Source organism: Elgaria multicarinata, chromosome 3 (genome assembly GCF_023053635.1).
Source record: "Elgaria multicarinata webbii isolate HBS135686 ecotype San Diego chromosome 3, rElgMul1.1.pri, whole genome shotgun sequence".
Classification (NCBI taxonomy): Eukaryota; Metazoa; Chordata; class Lepidosauria; order Squamata; family Anguidae; genus Elgaria; species Elgaria multicarinata.
The window spans coordinates 171,518,988-171,544,770 of record NC_086173.1 but is presented as its reverse complement, the minus strand read 5'-3'; the positions used below and the strand labels follow the sequence as shown (position 1 = coordinate 171,544,770).

Here is a 25,783-nt window from a genome sequence, read left to right as displayed (position 1 = left end):
TGAAGAGGGAGTTTCACCAGGTTCCCTATATGTACAAATGGCACCTGCTGAAATTCCCTTTTCTATGCATCTGTTAAGGATACAGGAGCCCTGTCCTCCATTCCATAGGGTCACCCTAATGTTAGGTGAGGCCTTATCAGGGTACACAGGAAGATTCTGGACCCACGGAGCCGCTAGCCATGAGGAGTACAACACACACGGCAACTTCTGCTCATAGTGGCCTCTTGTTGCACACCTTGACCCCTTCTTTGAGAGCAGGTCTGACTCCATCTCAGGCTCAAGGCAGGAAAACCTTCGGCCCTCCTGGAAATAAGAGGTCTGCTGATGAACCAGAGTTTCTCTCCCAATGCATCCCATGGCTCCGTTCTAAGCCCTCTCTGTTCCCTGCACTTGAACCCCAAACAGGGACGGAAGCGAACAATGATTTCCACCCCTCTTAGGATGTGAACAGCAGGACTCCCTTCATCCATAAAAGCAGGACATATTAAAGCCAATGTCAGCACTTGCCCATAGCAAATCCATACTTGCCCACAGAGAAAACATAGTACAGTCCTTGTCTTTCACTCCACTGCACTTAGGTGTTGTTGTTTTTTAGTGTAATTTGATTTTATATTTCTGACTCCTAATTTTATTTATTATGATTATCTTTTTGTGTTGCCTTGTTTGGCATTGTAGTAGTAGTATTTAGACTGGATGATGACCCACACTTCCCGCCCCACACTTCCCCCCATGGCAAAGGAGCCTGGGATTCTCCCCCCTGCCATTCATGCATGGTGTGTCCCACTGCGAGCCTCTTTTCTCCTGCAGAGGAGAAGGTGTGGGTAAAAGGGGGTCCCAGGGGGGAGGAGAAGGAAAAGGGGGGTGGAAAGAGCCCCCCCAGGGCAGGTGCAGAGAAGGGAGGGAACCAAGGGCAGGGGGCAGGGGGTGGGTGGGAAGAGAGGGAGGGAGGGAGCCCCCCTGCCCCCCAGGTGAAGAGCAAGGGTGGCTGATGGTACTTCACTTCCTCCTCCCCACATGCTTCATGGGTCCCACCTGCAGCTTCTTTCGCCCTGCAGAGGAGCAGGTGAGGGCAACATGAAAGGGGGTCCTGGGGAGCCCTCGGGGCAGGGAGCATTTGGGTCCTGAGCGGTCCTAAGACCTTGATTTGGGCCCCGTCGAGGGATTTCCGAACAGGTGCGCTGGGTCACTGGTTCCATTGTCGTACTTCTCTAACAGTCAGGAAGTTTTTCCTGATGCCCAGCTGGAATCTGGCTTCCTGTAACTTGAGCCCATTATTCCGTGTCCTGCACTCTGGGATGATCGAGAAGAGATCCTGGCCCTCCTCTGTGTGACAACCTTTTAAGTATTTGAAGAGTGCTATCATGTCTCCCGTTAATCTTATCTTCTCCAGGCTAAATATGCCCAGTTCTTTCAGTCTCTCTTCATAGGGTTTTGTTTCTTTTTGTGTTCTTGTCTTTGCACACATAAGCACATCCACACACAGCTGCCACGGAAACCTCTTTGGTGGCTCTTCCCAAAGCCACAATAGTGAAGTTGGAAAGAGGGAATGTTGTTAGGCCAGAAGGAGAGAGGAGGCTGTATCCTGCCCACCAGGAGGAAAGTTGGCTAGACCGGCAGAGAGGCCTGATTAGCAGGAAATGTTCTTTTAAGGTGGGATGGGAAGTATTTTCACCTCTTGTCATTTAAACAAAAAGTGCCCTTCTATGTTGTGGTTATTTATGAATTAAGTTTATTATTTATTAAGGTTTATTCATTTTTTAAATCCACATCTATTAGGCCATCAACTCCAGAGATTTATTATGTTTAATTGTTTTACTCTTCTTACTAGTAATATATTATAAATATTCTTGATGCTCGTTACCAATCTTCAAGGTATTGTTGATGTTGTTGAAGTTGTTAATTAACAATATTTATGAATCGCTTACGTTAAATGATTTCTAAGCAATGTACAGAAATACAGTATATAGTCATGAAATTATTATTGTACCAAAGGCAAGTTTAAAAGGGAAAGCTTATAATTGTATAATGATTTCTCAGTTTTATCAAATGAATGTTAATTTTGGATTTTTGTTATCTAAATAGGTTTACAAACACCTTAGCATTTCATCCCCACATTCATTAAAAAAAAATGTTATCAATATTGAGAGGATTTTGCGATTTTACCTATTACCAAATAGTTCCATTTTTTTCTTTTTGGAATGAGAAGCCTATATATTTCTTTTCCTCTATTTTATTTGGGGTTGGTGGTTCTATTTAATTGGGTAATTTTTTTGTAATGCTTTTCATTAATTTATTTTGTTAATTTTATATACCTCATTTCACTTAAGAAATCTCATTTCACAACTTTCATTATGTCCCAAATTCTTGCATAAGCCAATTCGTCTGTGTTATTTATTTCAAAGAATTGCTTTCTATTTTCTCCTTATGTATTCACAGTTTGTCTTTCTAATAACCTGTGGTTAATAGTAAGGACATTAAAATATTATCATCTGTAGCATAAGTTTCCATACCTATTTAAATAATGTGAAAAAGCTTTCTCCTGCAGTTGTAACTATATTGTATTATCATCAGTAGCATCCATTTATTTCTTACCCGCCTCTCCATTTTGATCGAGGCGGTGAACAGCAGTAAGTATAAAATACATAACATAATGATTAAATGATTAACACGCAGACAAGCTGGAGCGTGTTCAGAGGAGGGCAACCAGGATGATCAGGGGTCTGGAAACAAAGCCCTATGAAGAGAGACTGAAAGAACTGGGCATGTTTAGCCTGGAGAAGAGAAGATGGAGGGGAGACATGATAGCACTCTTCAAATACTTAAAAGGTTGTCACACAGAGGAGGGCCAGGATCTCTTCTCGATCCTTCCAGAGTGCAGGACACGGAATAAAGGGCTCAAGTTAAAGGAAGCCAGATTCCAGCTGGACATCAGGAAAAACGTCCTGACTGTTAGAGCAGTACGACAATGGAACCAGTGACCTAGGGAGGTTGTGGGTTCTCCCACACTAGAGGCCTTCAAGAGGCAGCTGGACAACCATCTGTCATGGATGCTTTAGGGTGGATTCCTGCATTGAGCAGGGGGTTGGACTCGATGGCCTTGTAGGCCCCTTCCAACTCTGCTATTCTATGATATGATTCTATGATATGACTTCACTGCAGATATGTTTCTCTTTCCCCATGCAACTGAGGTGACCCTGTGAGAAGATTTAAAATGTATTCCCCACCCTCACCCCGGTACATCTCTCCTGTTACAATGAGTGGAGGCCTTGGAGAACCAAGTCGCCCTGGGTCCATTGCAGAATATATATTTTTCTGCCCTTGCTGGAAGTCATGGTTCATGATGGTGATGGGGTGGAATTCTTCCCCTCCCCTAGTACTAAGGATCAGGTGCCATCTTTACTTTTGGTTGTTAGATGCTCCTTTGTATTGAGTTCAGGCCTCAGTAAAATAATGTAGCACTTGGGAAGAAAGATGCAGCCCAGGAGCCCAGCACTGGAGGCCAACATGGAGAAGACCTGCACGGCTACCATGTATTTCCCCTTGGTGCTCAGGTAAGCGGGCACAAAGGACACCCAGACGCTGCAGAAGACCAGCATGCTGAAGGTGATCAGCTTGGCTTCGTTGAAGGACCCAGGCAGCTTCCTGGCTAGGAAGGCCACCGTGAAGCAGATGGCAGCCAGGAAGCCCATGTAGCCAAGGGCAGCATAGAACATGGCGACAGAACCTTGGTTGCATTGAAGGATGATTTGTCCAGGCTGGGAGTGCATGTCAGAGTCTGAGAATGGGGGAGAGACTCCCAACCAGATGGTGCAGATGACAACTTGGACACTGGAACAAGAAATTACAATGGCGTTGGTCAAACACTTCCCCAGCCATCGCCTCACCCTGTTGCCTGGCTTTGTGGCCAAGAAGGCCAACACCACCGTGATTGTTTTGGCCAACAGAGAAGAGACGGCAACTGAGAAGATGATGCTGAAGGTTATTTGTCGGAGAAGGCAGGTCCCTTTCCTTGGCCGGCCAATGAACAGGAAGGAGGACATGAAGGAAAGCAGGATGGAGACGAGAAGAATGTAGGAGAGGTCCCTGTTGTTGGCTTTGACTATGGGAGTTTCTAAGTGTTTAATGAAGATTCCCAACACAAGTCCCGTTGTTAAAGATAAGAATAGAGCAAAGGAAGTTAGGATTATCCCCAAAGGTTTTTCATAGGACAAGAAGTTTATAATCTTGGGAATACATTGATCTCGATCCTTTTTTGGATGCTGTTCTTCTGGGCACATGCTACAATTTCTTGCATCTGCAAAATGAAGAGAGAGAAACAAGAATATCTTCAGTAGCACTAACATCTCTTTTAGTTGTCCATAATGATCTGAATACTTATGTCTCAGGGTGAATGCTTAAACTGCACATGGGCTGGACAAGAGAGTTTGGGGAGAGGTTAGGCATTGAAAAAACTTCCTAGGGAAAGCACAGGTCAACGGACAATCAATGGAAGAAGTATGTTGAATACAGGTGGCCAGAGCTACAATTCCTGGTAGCACCATGCAAAGAGGATCTTGGCCACCAGGGTTGAGAAAGACACCAGAACAGGCGGCAATGGGCTAGAATCTAGATGGATCAATGCTATGATTCAGTATATGACTACTGTATAAGTTGATATGTTTCATTTAAATAGCCAGAAGATGGTGTTGCCACATTTCTATGATATAACACAATTATTAAACTAGACCACCTTTTTGATGGTGGTTTTGGGCCAGGGAGGGGGAATTTCTAACTGCATTTTGGTGGTTTATAAATAGCAGAATAAACCTTAAAAATGACCAGAAAGACACAGGAGGTTGACAGTGTCATGTAAATGACCAGCGAACTTCCATGCATGAGAAATGCCTCATGTAAAAAGGCCTCCGGTGTTGTTTGAAGCAGAGAACTGAGTGCAATTTAAGCACAAGAGTGCCAGCATAGGGAGCAGGAAGTTGAACCCTCCCTCTAGAATCATAGAATAGTAGAGTTGGAAGGGGTCTGAAAGGCCATTGAGTCCAACCCCCTGCTCAATACAGGAATCCACCCTGAAGCATCCCTGACAGAGGGTTGTCCAGCTGCCTCTTGAATGCCTCTAGTGTGGGAGAGCCCACAACCTCCCTAGGGAACTGGTTCCATTGTCGTACTGCTCTAACAGTCAGGAAGTTTTTCCTGATGTCCAGCCGGAATCTGGCTGCCTGTAACTTGAGCCCGTTATTCCATGACCTGCCCTCTGGGAGGATCGAGACGAGATCCTGGCCCTCCTCTGTGTGACAACCCTTCAAGTATTTGAAGAGTGCTATCATGTCTCCCCTCAATCGTCTCTTCTCCAGGATAAACATGTTGTTTCAGTCTCTCTTCATAGGGCTCTGTTTCCAGTTGTCCACTGCTCAAGTCAATTCTTTCTACTTGCTTTGTGGAATTAATTATGGAGATTACAAATATATACAAATCTGAGAAGGGCCATATGTTTGGGAAATGTCTGATTTCCCAATGAGTGGTTCAGTGCCTGTGGGCTGCCCATACTTCTGAGGTCACCCACCTTCCTGTGTGGAGATGGTCCCTTCTGCACAGGACATACAGGCATAGCAGCAAACCGGCTCTCCTTCCCGTATCACCTTGGCATATCCAGGTCGACAGCTTTCAGTACACCGTGAGCGAGGTATGGTCTATAAAGACAAGGAGTATCAAGGAAAATGACTACAGGGGATTTTTGTCTCTGGAACAATATGTAGATGAGTCATAGAGTTGGAAAGGACCCAATGGAAGCCTCTTTGTCACTAACTGATTTTCCCAAGTGGTCCTTTTTTTGAAGGCAATACTTCTGACACAACATAGCCCAAGGTGCCCCAAGGAAGGAAGACTCCTATGATACTTAACCTAGGGTTATCCCTTGAAACTGAATGGTAGGAGATTCAGGACTGATAGACAGAAGTACTTCTTCACACTGTACAGAGTTAAACTATGGAACACACTGCCACAAGATGCCATGAAGGTCACCAATCTTGATGGTTTTAGAAGGGGATTGGACAAATTCATGGAGGAGAAGGCCATCAAGAGCTACTACTATTGATGGCATTGTGCTATCTCCAGGATCAGTCAATATGCCCATGTATACCAGTTTTGGGGGACATCACTGAGAGGATACTATTGCACCCTACTTCTTGGTTTCTTAGAATCATAGAATAGTAGAGTTGGATGGTACCTATAAGGCCATCAAGTCCAACCCCCTGTTCAATACAGGAATCGACCTGTCCAGCTGCCTCTTGAAGGCCTCCAGGGTGGGAGAGCCCACAACCTCCCTAGGTCACTGATTGCATTGTCGTAGGGCTCTAACAGTCAGGAAGTTTTTCCTGATGTCCAGCTGGAACCTGACTTCTTGTAACTTGAGCCCGTTATTCTGTGTCCTGCACTCTGGGAGGATCGAGAAGAGATCCTGGCCCTCCTCTGTGGGACAACCTTTTAGGTATTTGAAGAGTGCTCTCATGTCTCCCCTCAATCTTCTCCTCTCCAGGCTAAACATGTCCAGTTGTTTCAGTCTCTCTTCATAGGGTTTGTTTCCAGACCCCTGATCATCCTGGTTGCCCTCCTCTGAACACACTCCTCTGCCCACCTCTGAACTCAAACCACGTGGTTGCCCCTATCTGCCTATGTAATGGAGCCTATTGCAATCCCACAAAGAATCCCGAAGCAGGAAGGCAGTGGGATTTTCCCTTGAGGTAGAGAAACTCTAAATCATTCCTCTCTGATTCCAAATCAGATCCAGACTCCTCTTTATTAAGCCTTCTGTGATATATTGAGTCAAGCCCTACACACACCCTGACACCACCATTACCAATCACAGATGTTTCCTGCCCATTTCCTTACATCTGTCCCATGCATTTGCTACATTAATACCCCCTGTGTTATTAATTTGATGTCTAACTGCATGGGAACTGCATCATTCATGCTACTCCAAAATTGTCAGAGCTGACCAAATACATCACCTACCTGGTTAATCCCAATGGGCCACACAATGGCATCCTGGTCAATGGTGAACTTGAACTCGGAACCTGCCTCTCTCTGGATACTCCCAACTTTGAGTCTATTAAAGGAATTATTGGAGAAAGTCACCCAGTTCACTATGTCAAAGTCGGCCGCCAGGTCACCGTTCTCATCTAAATAAACACCATCCATGGAAGTGTTGTAAAGCTGGACATTTCGCAGGAAAGGATGAAGCTAGGATGACAAGAGAGAACACCATCATTTAGAAAGCTGAAACAATTGGTTGTAATGCTTGGAGAACCTGCCTGTGAGATAGAATCATAGAATAGTAGAGTTGGAAGGGATCTATAAGGCCATCGAGTCCAACCCCCTGTTCAATGCAGGAGTCCACCCTAAAGCATCCCTGACAGATGGTTGTCCAGCTGCCTCTTGAAGGCATCTAGGGTGGGAGAGCCCACAACCTCCCTAGGTCACTGATTCCATTGTCGTACTGCTCTAACAGTCAGGAAGTTTTTCCTGATGTCCAGCTGGAATCTGGCTTCCTATAACTTGAGTCCGTTATTCCATGTCCTGCACTCTGGGATGATCGAGAAGAGATCCTGGCCCTCCTCTGTGTGATAACCTTTCAAGAAAAGGTGTTACCTGCCATGCCTGTAGCTTTTGGTGTTCCAACCTGTCTCCACCTGCCGCCCTCCTCCATTTGGATCTTGAGTATGCAACATGTGCGGCATATGCCACAAACTGGATGGTCTTGTATACATTGTAGTCATCACCAGACAGGATCCTTTCGATCAGATCCTGGTTTGGGATCTCCAGTTTCTCCGTCTCTCTACATGTTTCTTGGCTTTTCACAGAGAGCACGTGCTTTCGGTATGAACAATTAAATGCTTCCTCCCCAAACTGCTTGACGAGACTAAAGAAAGTGTTGAAATTTTCATAGTTTGTCGTTTTTTTGTTCTGGATTGCGAAGGACAAAGAACCATGGTAATGATGGATTTCTAAAACACTTGTAGCCAAGGTGATGGCTTGCAAAGTTGTTATTATATGGATTTTCCCCACCATGGGATTCACGATGTTAGCAAGTTGTTTTTTCAAGTAGATTAGATCTATCATGGAATGAGACTGCCCTCCGTAGTAAACAAACGTATTGACTCTATGTTGCACCAGTAATGAAGTGATGTCTTGCACGTCTACAACCATTTTGAAGAAAAAAGCTGTCAGTTCCGAGATGGTTTTTGAGAAGGCCACACAAATACCACTTGTGAGGAGTACAGGTGTCAAGGCCTTTATGAACTTTTCTCCGTTTTCATTTTTTTGAGCAAGAAGACTGATCCATGTCCAGTTGAAATGCAGAAGGAGTTTGACAATCCCCAGGTAAGGGGGGTCTTCTTTTGGAACCATGCGGTAGGGTAAAGGGAATTGTCCTTTGTCATGATCATCCTGAGATGCCAAACCATAACTGACCTGGCAAGGAAAGGAAGAGATGGTTGTGTTTGTTTGTTTTCAAGACAGTTGAATGTTGGCTGGGCATCAGGAGAAACTTCCTGGCTGTTAGAGCAGTACGACAATGGAACCAGTTCCCTAGGGAGGTTGTGGGCTCTCCCACACTAGAGGCCTTCAAGAGGCAGCTGGACAGCCATCAGTCAGGGATGCTTTTTTCTTTTCAACTCTCCCTTATTTTCCAATCTCTTCTTCTGTCTGTTTTTCCTTATAGAATATTAAGGAAGAAAATATGGCAAAGATGCACAAAGCCTTTAATTTGGTAATCCTAGAAGACCTCTCTATTGAAGCACTTCAGATCCTGGGCTTGGAGTTATAATTGCTATTTTGTTTTCAGGAACCACTTTTGCCTTCAATTTGCCAAATAGATGTCTCCTGCATAAATCCCCCAAATTACTGATTATGTTGGAACTTTAAAACTCCGTAACATTATAAATCTATAACTGACTTTCTTCAACCCAGTGAAAGGAAAACTCTTGAACCTTTATTTATTTAGGATATTTGTGCTGTGGCTTCTAACATGGAAGGTATTGACAAAAATATTTTCACTATAGCTTAAAACTGTAAAAAAAAAACTTCACTAAATAAGGAATTGAGATTTTTAGTCAAGTGCATTTATTATTGCAGATGGTTATGAAACCTTGAGTAAGAACTCTTGTCCATCTAAATAAGCAATCTTTGCCAATATGTATTTATCACTTGCATTTATTATATTATATTTACCAGCATTCATTTGTATGTGTGTGTTTTTTTGCTTTAGCCTTTTGTCAACCACGGGAGTCAGTGTCAAGAACTCCTCAGTCAAGCTTGTAATGTATACCACTTGTAACTAAATATTATCATTCTAAATAACCTGCAAACGTAACATTAGAGATTTCCACAGAGCTAAGAACTCTCCAGTCAAGCCTGCAAAAGATACCACTCCAAATAATTGATATTCTGATTAATCTGTTAATATAGCATTAGAGAGATTACTGACAAAGGGAGAAATGGTGAATTATCTAGAATAATCTTCAATCTGTTAATCTTTTCTCCTATCTGTACTCGTAATATTATCTCGTGTTACTCAGTAATGTTACTCAGTTATAAGCCTAAACTCTACTGTATAATCATTTGATATCACTCTGTGATTTAAACTGTGTGTTGATGACATGTTTTTCTATGTAATGCTGATGCATATTTATGACAACATATAATATGTTCCTTAGTCTACTATTGTGTAGTTTTCTAGATTGTTTTGTCTACAATTGTGTAGTTTTCCAGACTGTATTGCTGCACCTTTAACAGTGCTTCCCACTTCCACATATGTGGATTTGTGCTTGGTAATCTATTGGATTCATTAAAGCAATTAATATTTTTTACAAAAGCCACTGTTTCAGTAAGAAATACTGCACATCGCAGGCACACGTTTTTCAACCCAGTGAAAGGAAAACTCTTGAATCTTTATTTAAGAAGTGGACCCCTTCTTATGTTCCTTTTGTGAGGGCTCCTCTCTTTGTATCTTATCATACTGAAAGGAGGACAGGGCTCCTGTATCTTTAACAGTTGCATAGACAAGGGAATTTCAGCAGGTGTCATTTGTATATATGGAGAACCTGGTGAAATTCCTCTTCATCGCAACAGTTAAAGCTGCAGGAGCTATACCAGAGTGACCAGATTTAAAAGAGGGCAGCTTTAACTGTGGTGATGAAGAGGGAATTTCACCAAGTTCTCCATATATACAAATGACACCTGCTGAAATTCCCTTTTCAATACAACTGTTAAAGATACAGGAGCCCTGTCCTCCTTTTCATAGGGTCACCCTAAAAAATGAAATCAATCAATCAATCAATCAATATCTCAATTTCTCAACAAAAACATCACCTGTCACTTCTCCAATCATCACCTGTCCCATCTTTGAAGATGGGTGGGAGCATCCAAAGCAGAGCCTCTCAAGGTTCTCATACAAGCCAAGCAAGATAATGGCAACTGATCTATTTCTAGGTGCAATTCCAAGTGCTGATTAAGACAAATAAAGTCTTATACAAATGCGGATGAGGCTACTTGAAAGACCACCTTCACCCATACAAGCCTGCCTGGGTTTTCAGCTCTCCGGAAGCACGCTTGGTAGGGGTCCTTCCTCCAGCAGGCAAAGATTTTAATTAATTAATGAATTTTAAACCTGCCAAATAAATGCACAGATATGCACTGTCCTAATATTTTTAAATCACAACGCTGACATTTTGAAAGTAAAAATTGTATAAATCGCTTCTAAAAATGGAAATCGGAACAAACGCATATATAAACACACATTTAAAATCGCAGGAAGAAACGTTAACAATCTCAGATGTGCAGATGACACCACTTTGATGGCTGAAAGCGAGGAGGAGCTGAGGAGCCTTATGACAAAGGTGAAAGAAGAAAGTGCAAAAGCTGGGTTGCAGTTAAACCTCAAAAAAACCAAGATTATGGCAACCAGCTTGATTGATAACTGGCAAATAGAGGGAGAAAACGTGGAGGCAGTGACAGACTTTGTATTTCTGGGCGCAAAGATTACTGCAGACACTCACTGCAGCCGGGAAATCAGAAGATGTTTATTTCTTGGGAGGAGAGCAATGACAAATCTTGATAAAATAGTTAAGAGCAGAGACACCACACTGACAACAAAGGTCCGCATAGTTAAAGCAATGGTATTCCCCGTAGTAACCTATGGCTGCGAGAGCTGGACCATAAGGAAAGCTGAGCGAAGGAAGATAGATGCTTTTGAACTGTGGTGTTGGAGGAAAATTCTGAGAGTGCCTTGGACTGCAAGAAGATCAAACCAGTCCATACTCCAGGAAATAAAGCCAGACTGCTCACTTGAGGGAAAGGTATTAAAGGCAAAACTGAAGTACTTTGGCCACATAATGAGAAGACAGGATACCCTGGAGAAGATGCTGATGCTAGGGGAAGTGGAAGGCAAAAGGAAGAGGGGCTGACCAAGGGAAGATGGATGGATGATATTCTGGAGGTGACAGACTTGACCTTGGGGGAGCTAGGGATGGCAATGGCCAACAGAAAGCTCTGGCGTGGGCTGGTCCATGAAGTCACGAAGAGTCGGAAGTGACTGAACGAATAAACAACACAACAAAGAACAATGTAGCAAAAAATAATTTGATGTTATTCCCAAAAATCATCTCTGGTTTCATTGTTTGCTGCCCGCCCAGTGCTCATTTCTAGAAGAGACTGCAAAGTAGAACTAATCCCAGTATTATCACCACTATGACCACCACCCATTCATACCTGTGGGAATTTGTAGATGCTCAATATAGTTCCAATCTGGTTGGAGTTTTCTAAGTTGGCCCCTTCAAGGACCGCCAGGAGGTGATTCCGCCTCCCGCAGCTGTAGTTTGGAATATTTGCCTGCCCAGGAGAGAGAAGGTCTAGCAAGGCATCAGAAGTCCTGCTTGCATCAAAATAATTCTCAAAGACATCGTAGCCCAGGGTGATGTTGGGTAAGAGACTGGGATTCCGGTTGATCTCATGAATAGCAATCAAGAATAAGAGAATCTGTAAGTAACTCAGACGTTCCACCCTGCAACAAAACAGATGTGTGACCAGGGCTGGATTTATGTACAAGCTAAACAAGATACAGTTTAGGGCCTCACATTAGGGCCTTGAGTCCCAGTACTAGGGTGACCCTGCCCTCTTTTAAATCTGGTCACTTTAGTATAGCTCCTGCAGCTTTAACTGTGGTGATGAAGAGGGAATTTCACCAGGTTTTCCATATATACAAATGACACCTGCAGGAATTCCCCTTTCTGTGCAAATGTTAAAGATACAGGAGCCCTGTCCTCCTGTTCATAGGGTCATCCTACCCAGTACTGGGGGGAAGGTGAGATATAAATAAATATAATAATAATAACGACAACGAGGAGGGGCCTCTCGTTAAAAGGAAAGAAAGATGTTTACAACACGGCCACCAGGAAACCATAAACATCATACAAAATGAAGACCTCTTCAAATGGGGGGATAGTGTTAGTTATTTATGTATTTATTTATTTATTACATTTTTATACCTCCCAATAGTTGAAGCTCTCTGGGCGGTTCACAAAATGTGTTTGACAAACTCCTAAATAAAGAATGTGCACACATATAGGACTTGCATTTTTAATACCTCTATTACACAGCTATCAAATGCCGTTTAATTGTACAGCCTATATTTTGCATTAATTTGTGTGTGTGTTTATTGGTTGAAGAGGGCAGGGTCTCACCCATGCTATAGCTTGGGGACACAACAATTTTAAATCCAGCCCTGTGTGTGACACTGTCATACTCTATGAAATGGAAGCATGTTACTTTCCTCTTTCTTCAACAGTTATGTACTTCTTGGTTACACCACATTTAGACTATTGCAGAGCGCTCTATATGGGGCTACACCTGAAGAGGCTTCCATTGGTGCAAAATGCAGCAGCTTGGCCACTAACCAGTACACAGTATTGGATCATAGGATCAAAGAGTAGCAGAGTGGGAAGGGACCTACAAGGCCATCGAGTCCAACCCCCTGCTCAATGCAGGAATCCACCCTAAAGCATCCCTGACAGGTGGTCGTCCAGCTGCCTCTTGAATGCCTCTAGTGTGGGAGAGGCCACAACCTCCCTAGGTAACTGATTCCATTGTCATACTGCTCTCACAGTCAGGACGTTTTTCCTGACGCCCAGCCAGAATCTGGCTTCCTGTAACTTGAGCCCATTATTCCATGTCCTTCACTCTGGGAGGATTGAGAAGAGATCCTGGCCGTCCTCTATGTGACAACTGCCATCTTGGCCCTGTGGGGAAGAAGAAGGACCGAGGGGACAGGAGCAGGCAGAAGTAACATCGGGGCCTGCTCCTGCTGGACTCTCTCTCTCTCTCTCTTTCTTTCTCTCTCCTCCCTCCCTCCCTCCTTGACTCCTTTTCCTTGTGTGTCATGTCTTTATTAGATTGTAAGCCTGAGGGCAGGGACTGTCTTTTTTCCTAAGTGTAAGCCGCTCTGAGAGCCTTTTTTGGCTGAGGAGCGGGGTAAAAGTATGATAAATAAATAAATAAATAAATAAAACCTTTCAAGTCTTTGAAGAGTGCTATCATGTCTCCCCTCAATATTCTCTTCTACAGGCTAAACATGCCCAGTTCTTTCAGTCTCTCTTCATAGGGCTTTGTTTCCAGACCCCTGATCATCCTGGTTGCCCTCCTCTGAACACGCTCCAGCTTGTCTGCGTCCTTGAGACCATATCACACCTGTCTTGAAAGACCTCTACTGGTTGCCAATTGCATTCAAGGAACAAAACAACATAAGAGCCATGCTGGATCAGACCCAGGGTCCATCTAGTCCAGCACTCTGTTCACACATTTATTGAATTTTTATACCGGCCAATAGCCGAAGCTCTCAGGGCGGTTTACAAAAATTAAAACTACAACAATATTTAACAATGTACAAATCAACAATATCACAATAACATTCAAAATATACTAAATACAAGTGCACAGCAAAACAAACCAGATAAGAGGGGGGAAAGCCTTCAGCACCAGCCTTGCTTTAAAGTCTCCAGGGGGGGGGGAGAGCAGGTGGAATAGCTCACCCTTGATGTTACAGCATTTCTCCCCCAGAAGCAGCACTTTGGCCAACCAGCCGTCAAACAGGGACCAACAAAGCAGGACATGGTGCAACAGCACCCTCCCACCCATGTTCCCCAGCAACTGGTGCACACAGGCTTAATGCCTCAAATACTGGAGATAGCACACAACCAGGATCTCTTCTCGATCCTCTCAGAGTGCAGGACACGGAATAACGGGCTCAAGTTACAGGAAGCCAGATTCCAGCTGGACATCAGGAAAAACTTCCTGACTGTTAGAGCAGTACGACAATGGAACCAGTGACCTAGGGAGGTTGTGGGCTCTCCCACACTAGTGGCCTTCAAGAGGCAGCTGGACAACCACCTGTCAGGGATGCTTTAGGGGGGATTCCTGCATTGAGCACAGGGCTGGACTCGATGGCCTTGTAGGCCCCTTCCCACTCTGCTATTCTATGATTCTATGATTCTATGATCAGGGCTAGTAGCCATGGAATGCCTTCACCTCCTCCAGGAATTTATCCAACCCCCTTTTAAAGCCATCCAAATTGGTGGTCATCACTACATCTTATGGTAGTGAGTTCCATAATTTAACTATGCACTGTGTGAACTACTGCTTCCTTTTATTTGTCTTGAATCTCCCACCAATCAATATTTTGAGAGAGGGAGAAAAATGTCTCCCTATCCACATTCTCCCAGAGTGCAGGACACGGACTCATGGGCTCAAGTTACAGGAAGTCAGAGTCCGGCTGGACATCAGGAAAAACTTCCTGTTAGAGCACTACAGCAATAGAACCAATTACCTAGGGAGGTATGTGCTGTCCCACACTAGAGTCATTCAAGAGGCAGCTGGACAACTATCTGTCAGGGATGCTTTAGGGTGGATTCCTGCATTGAGCAGGGGGTTGGACTCGATGGCCTTGTAGGCCCCTTCCAACTCTACTATTCCATGATTCTATTGGAGGCGGGTGACAGAAAATAATATGTGCCCCTGGGATAACGATTAATTTGAAGCTATGAAATCAGAAATCCTTTCTTACGGGATGAAGAAGATGTAGGGCGGCTTCCTGAACCGCTCCAGGAAAAATTTGGCCCTTCTGGTAGAGATCACCCCGCTTATGAGTTGGTCTCCTGGCCTGTAATAATTCCATGCGTCGGTAGTAGCTCGCTTCAAGTTCAAGACGCACTTTGCCTTCAGCGTCTCGCAGGCAGCGTGGGGCAGGAGGAGGAGAAAAAGGAGTAAAAGCAGGACCATGCCTGCAAAGACCGTCACCTCCCCTGGGCGTGACTGGTCTCCACTACATTTTCAGCTAGTCAGAAGAACCCCAAAGCCACTTGCAAGATCAAGGTGGCTGTGACTTCCCTAACACAGATGGGGTCCAGGCGCTTCAGATCTGAAGATGCAATTAAACATAACCCCCCCGTCCCCAGCCCGGCCTCTCATTGGAACGACTTGGTATTTATGCTCGGCGCAAGACCTTCCTTCATGTTGCTTTTGATTGCGATGTTTAGATTATTGGTCACAGAGGCAATCGTGGGGGGGGGGGTGAGGGTGAATCTCTTGAGCCTTGGAGAGGAAAAGAATAAATCACAGTGATTTTGATAATTGCAAGGGAAAGCGGCATCTCCTCTGTAACAGCCAGGACACGCCACATCACGCCATGGGCAGGTGCACGGCTGAAGGAAAATATGTTGTCGTTCAGGACAGAAGTTGAGTCTGGCCAAACTTTACTGAAGAAACGGCTCCATAACAAACAGGAACAAACTATGTTAGAATGTTAAAGAACAGAAGAATGAGCCTGCTGGATCATTGGTTATCCCTCCCAATAGCAGAAGCTCTCTGGGTGATTCACTACAATTACCATCATTCCCAACTACTGGCCATGTTCGCTGAGGATGATAGGGATTGATTGTCCAGCAACACCTCGAGGGCCACAGCTTCTCCAGCCCTTTAGTACGGCATATAAGCACACGGAAAAGGCTACTACTGACTTTTCCTCTGAACAATCGTTCCGATATTTGAAGGTTCTTTCTAAAAAAGAAAAAGAAAAAGTCTTTTTCTTCAGTATACGGAGGAAGCCTTATACTGCAACATAGGAAGAACCTTGATGCTGGACCAGACCAAGGGTCCATCTGGTCCAACACTCTGTTCACACAGGGGCCAAGCAGCCATCGGCCAGCAGCATTGAACGCCTCCTACCTTTCCTCTCTGGGGCAGCCCCTATCCCACCCCCCTTGGCATGAACTCCCTCCACCCCCCATAACTTCTCCTCCTTCCTTCCGCTGCCCCCTCCCTCCCTACAAGGGAGTTTTGCCCCTGTCAAAGCAAGCCCTAAGACTTCCCCCCCACACTTGTGCCCACAGGAGACCATCAGATGAATCCTGAGGCGGGATCAGGCCAAGGGTCCCTCTTGTCCAGCACTCTGTTCACACAAACTGTGAACCCACAAGCAGGACACGGGTGCAGCAGCACCCTCATGCCCAGTTTCCCCAGCAGCTGGTGCATAGAGGCTTACTGCTGGTTAATCAGTTAACTATTTTTAACCGATGACTTTAAACTGATTCCACAGAGGACCCCAAATTTCTTCCTCTGTGTGGACTCCAAAGTCTGTTTCCCACACCATCCAGAGTGGGTCACTGATGCCCGTCTAGCTCCTTCCTATCTCTCCTCTCTCATCTCACACTACTGCCCCGCTCGTGCTCTTCGCTCCTCTGATGCCATGTTTCTCGCCTGCCCAAGGGTCTCTACTTCCCTTGCTTGGCTTCGTCCATTTTCCTCTGCTGCCCCTTACGCCTGCAACGCTCTTCCAGAACATCTGAGATCCACAAGTTCAATCGCAGCTTTTAAAGCTCAGCTAAAAACTTTTCTTTTTCCTAAAGCTTTTAAAACTTGATGTTGTTTGGACTTTATACTGTTAGTTTTACCCTACCCTGTGCCTGTTTACATTCTCTTCCCCTCCTTATTGCTTTACTATGATTTTATTAGATTGTAAGCCTATGCGGCAGGGTCTTGCGATTTACTTTTACTCTGTACAGCACCATGTACATTGATGGTGCTATATAAATAAATAATAATAATAATAAGAAGAATAATGTTAACAATCCACTAAAGATCGGAACTGATGCTCCCAAAATGCCAAGACGCTTATTGAAGATCCCTCACACTTTATCCCTTCCACGTGAGCCCACAGTTTAGAAACATCTCTTCCAACAAGGGAATTCTATGCTGGAATTGGTTGGTCTCAGAATAACATGCCATGTTTCAGGGGTCCACACCCACCTATCTCATATGGCTTACATTAGAGCATTTTACATAATCTAGGGGCTTTTGCACCAAAAAATAAAATAAATTGTTTCTCACAGTATTGCAGCTGGCTTTAAGGGAACAAATTGGCACTGGTTGAAATAGAAATAAATGTTTTGAATGGCTACTAAACAATCCGTAAGGCCTAACTCCTGCTCCTTCCACTTTCTAGGTTTTTTTTTTTTTTTTTGAGTAGCGCTTTGCTGAGGAAAATGTGAAACAAACCATCGCTTTCCACCCGCTGAGTCCTTATAGGGCTTCTGCCCTGTGTGAATTCTAGGACGTGATTTCAGACGTCGTGTTGGGAGCAAAGATCTTTCTGCACTCTAGGTCTTGTTGTCTGTGTGGATGCTTTGATGTACATTAAGATTCACACTGCGATCCAAACTCGTTCCACACTCTGGACATTCATAGAGCTTCTCGCCTGCGTGAATTCTTCAATACAACTTAAGGCGACTGCTCTGTCCAAAGCTTATTTTTACACTCTGAGCTTTTGTAGGGATTCTCACCTGGGTGGATTCTTTGATGTTGTGTATTTGGTGGGTTATCACGGAAATTATTTATTTACAATATTTATATACCGCTCCCCCATCCAAGATTTTGGACCAGTGAACAAATAGAAGAGTAAAAACAGAATAAAAACATATTTAAAATTACATTTAAAAGAACAGAGTTCAGATAAAAAACATAGCCATTTATTCATGGAAAGCGGTCTGGAACAATTTTCAGAAGGTGCTGGACAAAACACAAAGTTGGTGATTGCCTGACCTCCAGAGGCAAGGAGTTCCAGAGGAACAGGGCCACTACAATGAAGGCTCTTCTCCTGCTGGGTATTTCACAGACCCCAGCTCCCCAGTATGCCAAGGAGCGGAGCAGGCTCTTCAGGGCTGGAGAGGGCACAGGAGCAATCACGCCGATGGCCCTCCACATCTCACGGTTCCACAGAGAGGCTAGGGCCTCAGCTGGATCACTGGCTCTCTCCATTGGAAAATCCCCAAGAGAATTCAGAAATCCGCTGGATTCCATCAGTGCCCTGGGCAGACCATCCGATTGGGACATCCACCCCTGAAGAAGGGGAGAAAAGCGAAGAGTTCAAATCTCACCAGGAAAGGCCTTGTTCTCCTGAGTAAATTTTTGAGGCAAGTTAGTGTGTCTTCTGAAGAAAGTGCTCTGCACATTCAAAGCATTTATACCGCTCCTCACCTAAATAGATCATTTACTCAAGCAACCTCTGATTGAATTGCTTTCCACACCCCGTGCACTTTTATTCCCTCTCCTCCATATGAATTCTTTGATGTTCCTTAAGGTTTGTGCTCTGAGCAAAGCCCTTTCCACACTCTCAAGCATTCATAGGGCTTCTCCCCATGTGAATTCTTTGATGTGACTTATGATGTCTACTGTGAGCAAAGTTCTTTCCGCACTCTAGGCATTGATAGGTCTTCTCACCTGTGTGAGTGCTTTGATGTTGCTTAAGGTGTGCACTGCGAGCAAAGCTCTTTCCGCACTCTAGACATTGATAAGGCTTTTCGCCTGTGTGAATTCTTTGATGTTTCTTAAGGTCTGTGCTCTGAGCAAAGCTCTTTCCACACTCTAGACATTCATAGGGTTTCTCCCTTGTGTGTGTGTTTTGATGTCGTTTTATGTGTGTGCTGCGAGCAAAGCTCTTTCCGCAGTCTAAGCATTGATAGGGCTTCTCCCCTGTGTGAATTCTTTGATGTCGCTTAAGATGTGCACTCTGAGCAAAGCTCTTTCCACACTCTGGACATTCATGGGGCTTCTCCCCTGTGTGAGTGCTTTGATGTCGCTTAAGGTGTCCACTCTGAGCAAAGCTCTTTCCACACTCTGGACATTCATGGGGCTTCTCCCCTGTGTGAGTTCTTTGATGTCGCTTAAAGTCTATGCTGCGAGCAAAGCCCTTTCCGCAGTTTAAGCATCTATAGGGCTTCTCCCCTGTGTGAATTCTTTTATGTAATTTAAGGTTTACATTGAAACTTTTCCCACACTCAGAGCATTTGCAGGTCTTCTCCGCTGTGTGGATATTTTTATGTGCTTTCAGGGTCATGAGCTGACTGAAATTATTTCCACATACTGAGACTACTGGCTTCTCCCCAGTGTGGATTCCTTGATGACTTTTAAGGCTCATGCTTTGAGTGAGAACCTTCCCACATTCAAAGAATTTAAGGGGCTTCTCGCCTGTGTGAATTCCTTTCTGCAAGTTAAGTTGTGTGTTGAGATTGAATTGCTTTTCACACTCCAAGCACTGAAATCGTTTCTCTTCTGTATGAAATGGTTGATATTTGGTGAGGTGAATCTTCTCCATCTTTATCTCCGGAGAGCTTTTCCACTGTGTCTTCCTACTGTGAATGTTCTTATTACTTGGTTCTTCTAGTATTGGACCTCCACAGACGTCTGACCCTTCCAAAGAAATGGATCTGATTCCCCACTTCTCTTCAATTTCAGTTTTCCTTCTCTGGTTTATGTCATTTTCCTTGGTCTCCCTGCGATCACCTGCAAGAATAACAAAAAAAAAAAGAAATTTATTTATTTATTACATTTTTATACCACCCAATAGCCAAAGCTCTCTGCGCGGTTCACAATCTTCCTGAAATCTTCCAGAAATCAGAAATCTTCCTGATTAACTGGATTATCATAGAATCATAGAACAGCAGAGTTGGAAGGGGCCTACAAGGCCATCGAGTCCAACCCTCTGCTCAATGCAGGAATCTACCCTAAATCATCCCTAACAGATGGTTGTCCAGCTGCCTCTTGAATGACTCTAGTGTGGGACAGCCCACAAGCGCCCTAGGTAACTGATTCTACTGTCGTACTGCTCTAACAGTAAGGAAGTTTTTCCTGATGTCCAGCTGGAATCTGGCTTCCTTTAACTTGAGCCCGTTATTCCGTGTCCTGCACTCTGGGAGGATTGAGAAGAGATCCTGGCCCTCCTCTGTGTGACAACCGTTTAAATATTTGAAGAGTGCTATCAAGTCTCCCCTCCATCTTCTCTTCTCCAGGCTAAACATGCTCCACAATTCAAGAAGGACGCAGACAAGCTGGAGTGTGTTCAGAGGAGGGCAACCAGGATGATCAGGGGTCTGGAAACAAAGCCCTATGAAGAGAGACTGAAACAATTGGAACCATTACCTCACGTGATTCAGAGGCAGACCCTTCCAAATATATTAAATTCCCCTGATGTTCTATTGAACTGACAACTCTAGTGGCATACAGCGATTTCATTTATATAGAACAACTGAGCTGATTATTTAAGTGGGAACTGGACAGGGGGAATTCAACCCTCATGGTTCTTTTCAATGTCTCAGGGGCTTTGGAAACCGTCAGTCATGGCATCCTCCTAGACCATCTCACTGGGTTGTACTATTGTTTTTACAGACCTGTATTTCAAAATGAAGGTTGTCCTGCTGTCTAGTGGTATCTCAAAATACAAAGCAAACTGTCCAGAGCAACATTCTGAATATGCAATACTCTGCTCTCCAAAGCGTCCTCCACGGAGGACATTAACAGAATATCTGTAACATCTTCAACATTATGCAGACGCAACCACAGCAGCAAAGTAAAACTGGCTGGCAGCCATCACTACCACAGAATAAGTCCATCAATGGGCTTCTATCAATGTTTTGTCAGGTCTTCGGAGTGTTTTCCTCTGGGTGTATTTTAACTACCAAACCAATTGTTTCATTGCCTTCAGCGCCTAAGAAAAATGGGAAGGTGGCAAAGGTTTTCAATTTGTTTGAGTGTATTTTGGACCAATCATACTGATAGCCTTGGAAGGACACTGCAGGGAACTCCCCCAGCAAGCACAGGGAACTGTCTGGATTCATTATCCTCCAGGGCCTGGTCATCACATGTGATCCTCCTCCCTTGGGAAGGTTAAAGGACTTGATCCGGTACTTTATCCCTTCATGACAACAGAATTGCCAAAGCTTCATCTAGTCAGAGCTCATGGTGTCATTGGAAAATGTTTGGTTTCTTGGTTGAGCTTTGCTAACTTGATGATAGGGCCTTACCCAGAGGAATCCCATTCCTTACCCAGAGAGGCCAGGATCCCACGATTCTCCTCCATGACTTCCTTGTGCAGAGTCCTCTGGCCTGGATCCAGCAGAGCCCACTCCTCCTCCGAGAAATGCACGGCCACCTCCTCAAAGGTCACCAGACCCTGAAAGCAGAAGAAGAATTGAGGTTCTCCTTACACATAACGCTGCAATCCATGAAGACCAGGATGGTGAGGTCCTCCTTCTGAATGCCAGAGCTTCGTGAGTGACATTCAAGGCCTTCCTAGCCGCCATCTTGGAGAAGAGCAAAGGCTAAAGGGGCAGGTTCTTCCAGGACCAAAGAGATGTGCAGGGGACGGAGGCCCCCAGGACTCCCCTACCTGCCCAGGCTGCGCAGAAACCGCTTCCACTCCACCACCAAGCGAAGGAGGCCTAGAAGGACTCCCCAAGATCAGTTCAGTTTCTCTGCAGTTTTTTCTGTTCCCTGTGAGGAAAGCAAAGAAGGAGGGGAGGTAAGTTAACATTCTTAAACATTTCCGTTTCTATTGTTTTACTGGAATCAATGTTTGTCCACATTACTAAACAACATTTCCTTTTTGAGTATCTAGAGAAAAAGAGTCTCTCTCCACCTGTAAAATCAGGCTCAAGGAGAACATTAAGGCAGCTCATGCACCTCAGACTCAATTGAGGGTGGGAGACAGTGAGGAAATACGTCTCACTAATCCTTACCCAGTGAGGAGGGTCCTCCGTCCCCCTCCTGCAAGATCCACCTGTCCAGCGGCCTCTGTGTGATGCCCGAAGGAGCCGTCTCTGCCTCAGGGAAATCTGTGGGTGCTCTGGCCAACATCCCCTGGAACTGGAGCAGGAGGGAAGATTCCAGGCAGAGAAGAGGGATTAGAGAAGGAAAGAAATGGGTCAGGTCAAGACCAAGGGCAGTGTTTCCCAATCGCTTTACCTTTCAGGTCTCATTCTAAAGTTGATCAACCATCCAAGCCACACAGCACAGGAACTTGTGTCTTTGTCAGGGGGCTAAGAGTTCAACCCTGATATCCAGCATTTTCCACTGTAACCACGGGAGCTTGGGTGTCTACAAATGCTATTCCTGTCTTGTTGGGGGGACTCTGCCACCAGTTGAAGAAGGATCCCCTCCTTCCCCAGAACTTCATATTTCTCCTGTGATCATGAGAACCTAAGAAGAGCCATTCTGGATCAGAACAAGGGTCCATCTAGTCCAGCATTCTCTCCCCACAGCGGCCCATCAGCTGTTGGCCACAAACTCATGAACAGGACATGAGTGCAACAGCACCCTCCCACCCATGTTCCCCAGCAACTGGTGTTCTTAGACATACTGCTTCTGACACTGGAGGTAGGATATAGCCATCCGGACTAGTAGCCATTAATAGTCTTTTCATCCAGGGATTTGTTCTAGCCCCCATTTTAAACCATCTAAATTGGTAGCCTGTGGTAAGGAATTGAATATTTTAAGTGTGCCTTGTTAGTTTAACTATCCAAGAAAGGGCCTTCTCTTCACATGAAGAACAACTGTACTTGGGGTTTGACCATTGGAAATTGGAGCATCTCTTCCTTAGAGGACATGCAAAAACAAGTTGAGGTAAATATTAAGGACACAGCCCCTTTTAGTCATCAAGATGAAATGCTCTCACCTGCTCGTGGTCCTCTGCCTGGCTCAGGAGGAAGCCTTCTGCCAGGGCCACCGCCTGGGAACTGGTCTCCGCTCCACATTCCCTGACCCAGCGCTCCATCTCCAGGGGCAGGACAGCCAGGAACTGCCCCAGGACCACCAGGTCCAGCATCTGAGCTTTCGTGTTTGTTTCTGGCTTCAGCCACTGACGGCAAAGGTGGTAGAGTTGGCTGCAAACCTTTCGCGGCCCTTTGTCCACCTGGTGGCAGAAGTTTCTGAAGGGCTGGTGCTCCACATCTGAGCAGACGTTGCTCCCAGGCTGGTTCTCCTGCACTCTTCTTTCCCAGGGCTCTGCACTGCTCCCTTCCTGGATGGTACAGGAGGTGTTTCCTGCTTCAGGGCCAGCAAAGTTTTTCTCTTCCGTCTTCACTTTCTTCTCCATCTCTGCTCCCACCAGAACTCAAAAAGTCTCCTTCCTTTGCTCCAGTTTCTTTCTTGAGGCAAGGACTGTGCTGTAGGAATTAAAATGGAGGAGCTGCATGAATTAGATATAGCCGTGGCCAACCTAATGCTCAGGACCTTTCTGAACTGGGGGCTGAAGCTGCTTCCATGTCATCACCTATGGGGTGGTGGTGGGGGGAATACTTCAGTCAGGCCAGCTAGGAGCAGTTGAATTGTTATTTATCTCTAGTTAAACTTCCAACAGTCCAAACTAGTTCAATGCAACATTAAAAGCTTTCAACCACATAACGTTATAGTCTAAACATTTACAGAAAAGGAAGGAAAGAGAGCAGGGATGGTGTGGGGTTCAAAGGAAAGTGTAGCTCCCTGTCCCAGGCAAAGATCTGAAGATCAGGATGTTGCAGACCCAGAGGAAAGTTGGAAGAGGATCCTCTTAGAACCCAGGGTGTAGAACTCAGCAACGTCTAGTTAGGAAAAATTAATCCAGAATGTAGAGAGGATGTTTTAAAATGGAAAAGGGTAGTGAAGTCTGAGTTCCGCCAGTGACTAAAATAAAATCGTTGGGGAACACTGACTCAAGCTGCTCAGGACCGAAGCATCTGGACCCCCAAAAGCGCGATCAGAAGCGATGGCAGCTGCAGCCTCAAAAACCGAAGAAGAGACACGGGCAAAGCAAGTATTTCTTTGTTTGCTCAAAGAGAAGGAAAACATGCAAACTGTGGCACCCAAAATGCTCCAAAACTAGCAGAAAGTGTGTGTGGGGGGGGGGGGGATGTATGTCCAGAAATGTTTACCCACTTCCAGATGAGTTAGAAATTTGAAATGCAATGATAAAAGTTTTCAACTACATAGCAGTATAGACTAAAAAAAATTCCGTCGTTAGAAGCAGCTGCTTTGAGAGCAGACGGCCTCCATCCCAGGCTCCGGGCAGCAAAACGTTCTGCCCTCAAAGCAAAGCAGGTCTGCTGATGAACCAGTTTCACTCCCAAGCCATTCCATGGCTTCTTTCTAAGCCAGTGGTTCCCAAAGTGGGCAGTGCTGCCCCCTTGGGGGCGGTGGGTTTGCATAGGGGGACGTTAAGAGGAAAGGGGATGGCAGGGGGGCGCTAAGAGGCAAAGAGGCGGCGGGGGGGGGGGCTCAAGGTGGTCTTTTCCGTACCAGGAGTTTTGGTTACAGAAGGAAATTTCAGATCACTATCCTGCACTATGAGCGTGGTTCAGAAACTCCTGGTTGCATTTCCAACATCCTATTTGGTGAAATGTGGTTTTAGTGTGATCTGCCTACTTATCCCCATGCAAAGAAATCGACTCCAGATTATTAAATGTGGTGATTTAAGACTCAGGTTAAGTGACTTTAAACCAGACATTGGGAAACTGGTATCCCTTCATCAAGCCCATCCATTACATTAAGAATTTACAGAATAGTGAGGTACTCTACCGCCCAGAAAGCTTCGGCTATGGGGCAGTATATAAATGCAATAAATCAAATTAAATCAAATCTACCCTAGTTACTAAATGTGATATCTAATATACTTGCTAAATGACTATCAGACTTTGAAAAGATTACATCACTGGATCACGTTTATCAATTATGTTTAATTGAATAAACTAAAAAAATGTAATTGGATTTTGAATAAATATTCAATTAATTGTTACGGTTTTGGATTTTATTGTTATTATCTTCCTTAGTGGGTCGTTGAAAACCGCTATTCTGAATATAGGTTTTTATAGGGTAGGGAAGGGGGCACAGGGCACGAGTTTGTGGAACCAAGGGGGTGGTGACCTGAAAAAGTTTGGGAACCACTGCTTTAAAGGACTCTCTGTTCCCAGCAAATGAGTCCCAAAAAGGGACCCGAGGAACAGAGATTCCTCCTCCCTCTTGGAATGTAAACAGCAGGCTCACTTAATACATCAAAGAGGAAGGTACTAAAACAAATATGATGAAAGCACCCCGGGTTGATTCCAAAGCCATTATGACCAAATGTTTCCCTACAGGAGGGCCTGGATTCCCTAGGGGCAAGTACTGCTGTGGGCCCTTATAAAAGCACCTTGAGATTTATTTCCAAGGCCTTGTGACTAAAAATAAAGGGGGAAATGTGTCCCAGGGAACTTCTTCACGAACAACTTTTTAAAAAGCTTTTTGCCCGCAGGTGGGACATTCCTCCTCCCCACCCAGGCTCTTGTGCCCCTCCCAGACACCCCCCTTTCTCCAGCCTTCTCTTCCCGGATTCCCTAATTTTGGGGAGGGGAGGAGGTGCAAGGCGGGGGTCTCCTGGAGGGGACCCAAGTGGGTGAGCTGC

At 44.9% G+C, this 25,783-nt stretch overlaps 2 protein-coding genes across 2 annotated transcripts; both read right to left on the bottom strand.

The window, feature by feature from the left end:
* Nucleotides 1-3,383: 3,383 nt before the first annotated feature.
* LOC134395786 (vomeronasal type-2 receptor 26-like) lies at nt 3,384-15,321 on the bottom strand. Its single transcript, XM_063121947.1, has 6 exons — nt 15,107-15,321; nt 11,761-12,052; nt 7,642-8,463; nt 7,006-7,233; nt 5,558-5,684; nt 3,384-4,294 (listed from the first exon to the last, which is right to left on the bottom strand). The coding sequence occupies exons 1-6, from the start codon at nt 15,319-15,321 to the stop codon at nt 3,384-3,386; spliced, it is 2,595 nt and encodes an 864-aa protein (XP_062978017.1).
* Nucleotides 15,322-18,473: 3,152 nt separating this feature from the next.
* On the bottom strand, nt 18,474-19,834 carry LOC134396479 (zinc finger protein 239-like). Its single transcript, XM_063123003.1, has one exon. The coding sequence runs from the start codon at nt 19,688-19,690 to the stop codon at nt 18,710-18,712; it is 981 nt and encodes a 326-aa protein (XP_062979073.1). The 5' UTR covers nt 19,691-19,834; the 3' UTR covers nt 18,474-18,709.
* Between the last annotated feature and the right edge of the window lie 5,949 nt (nt 19,835-25,783).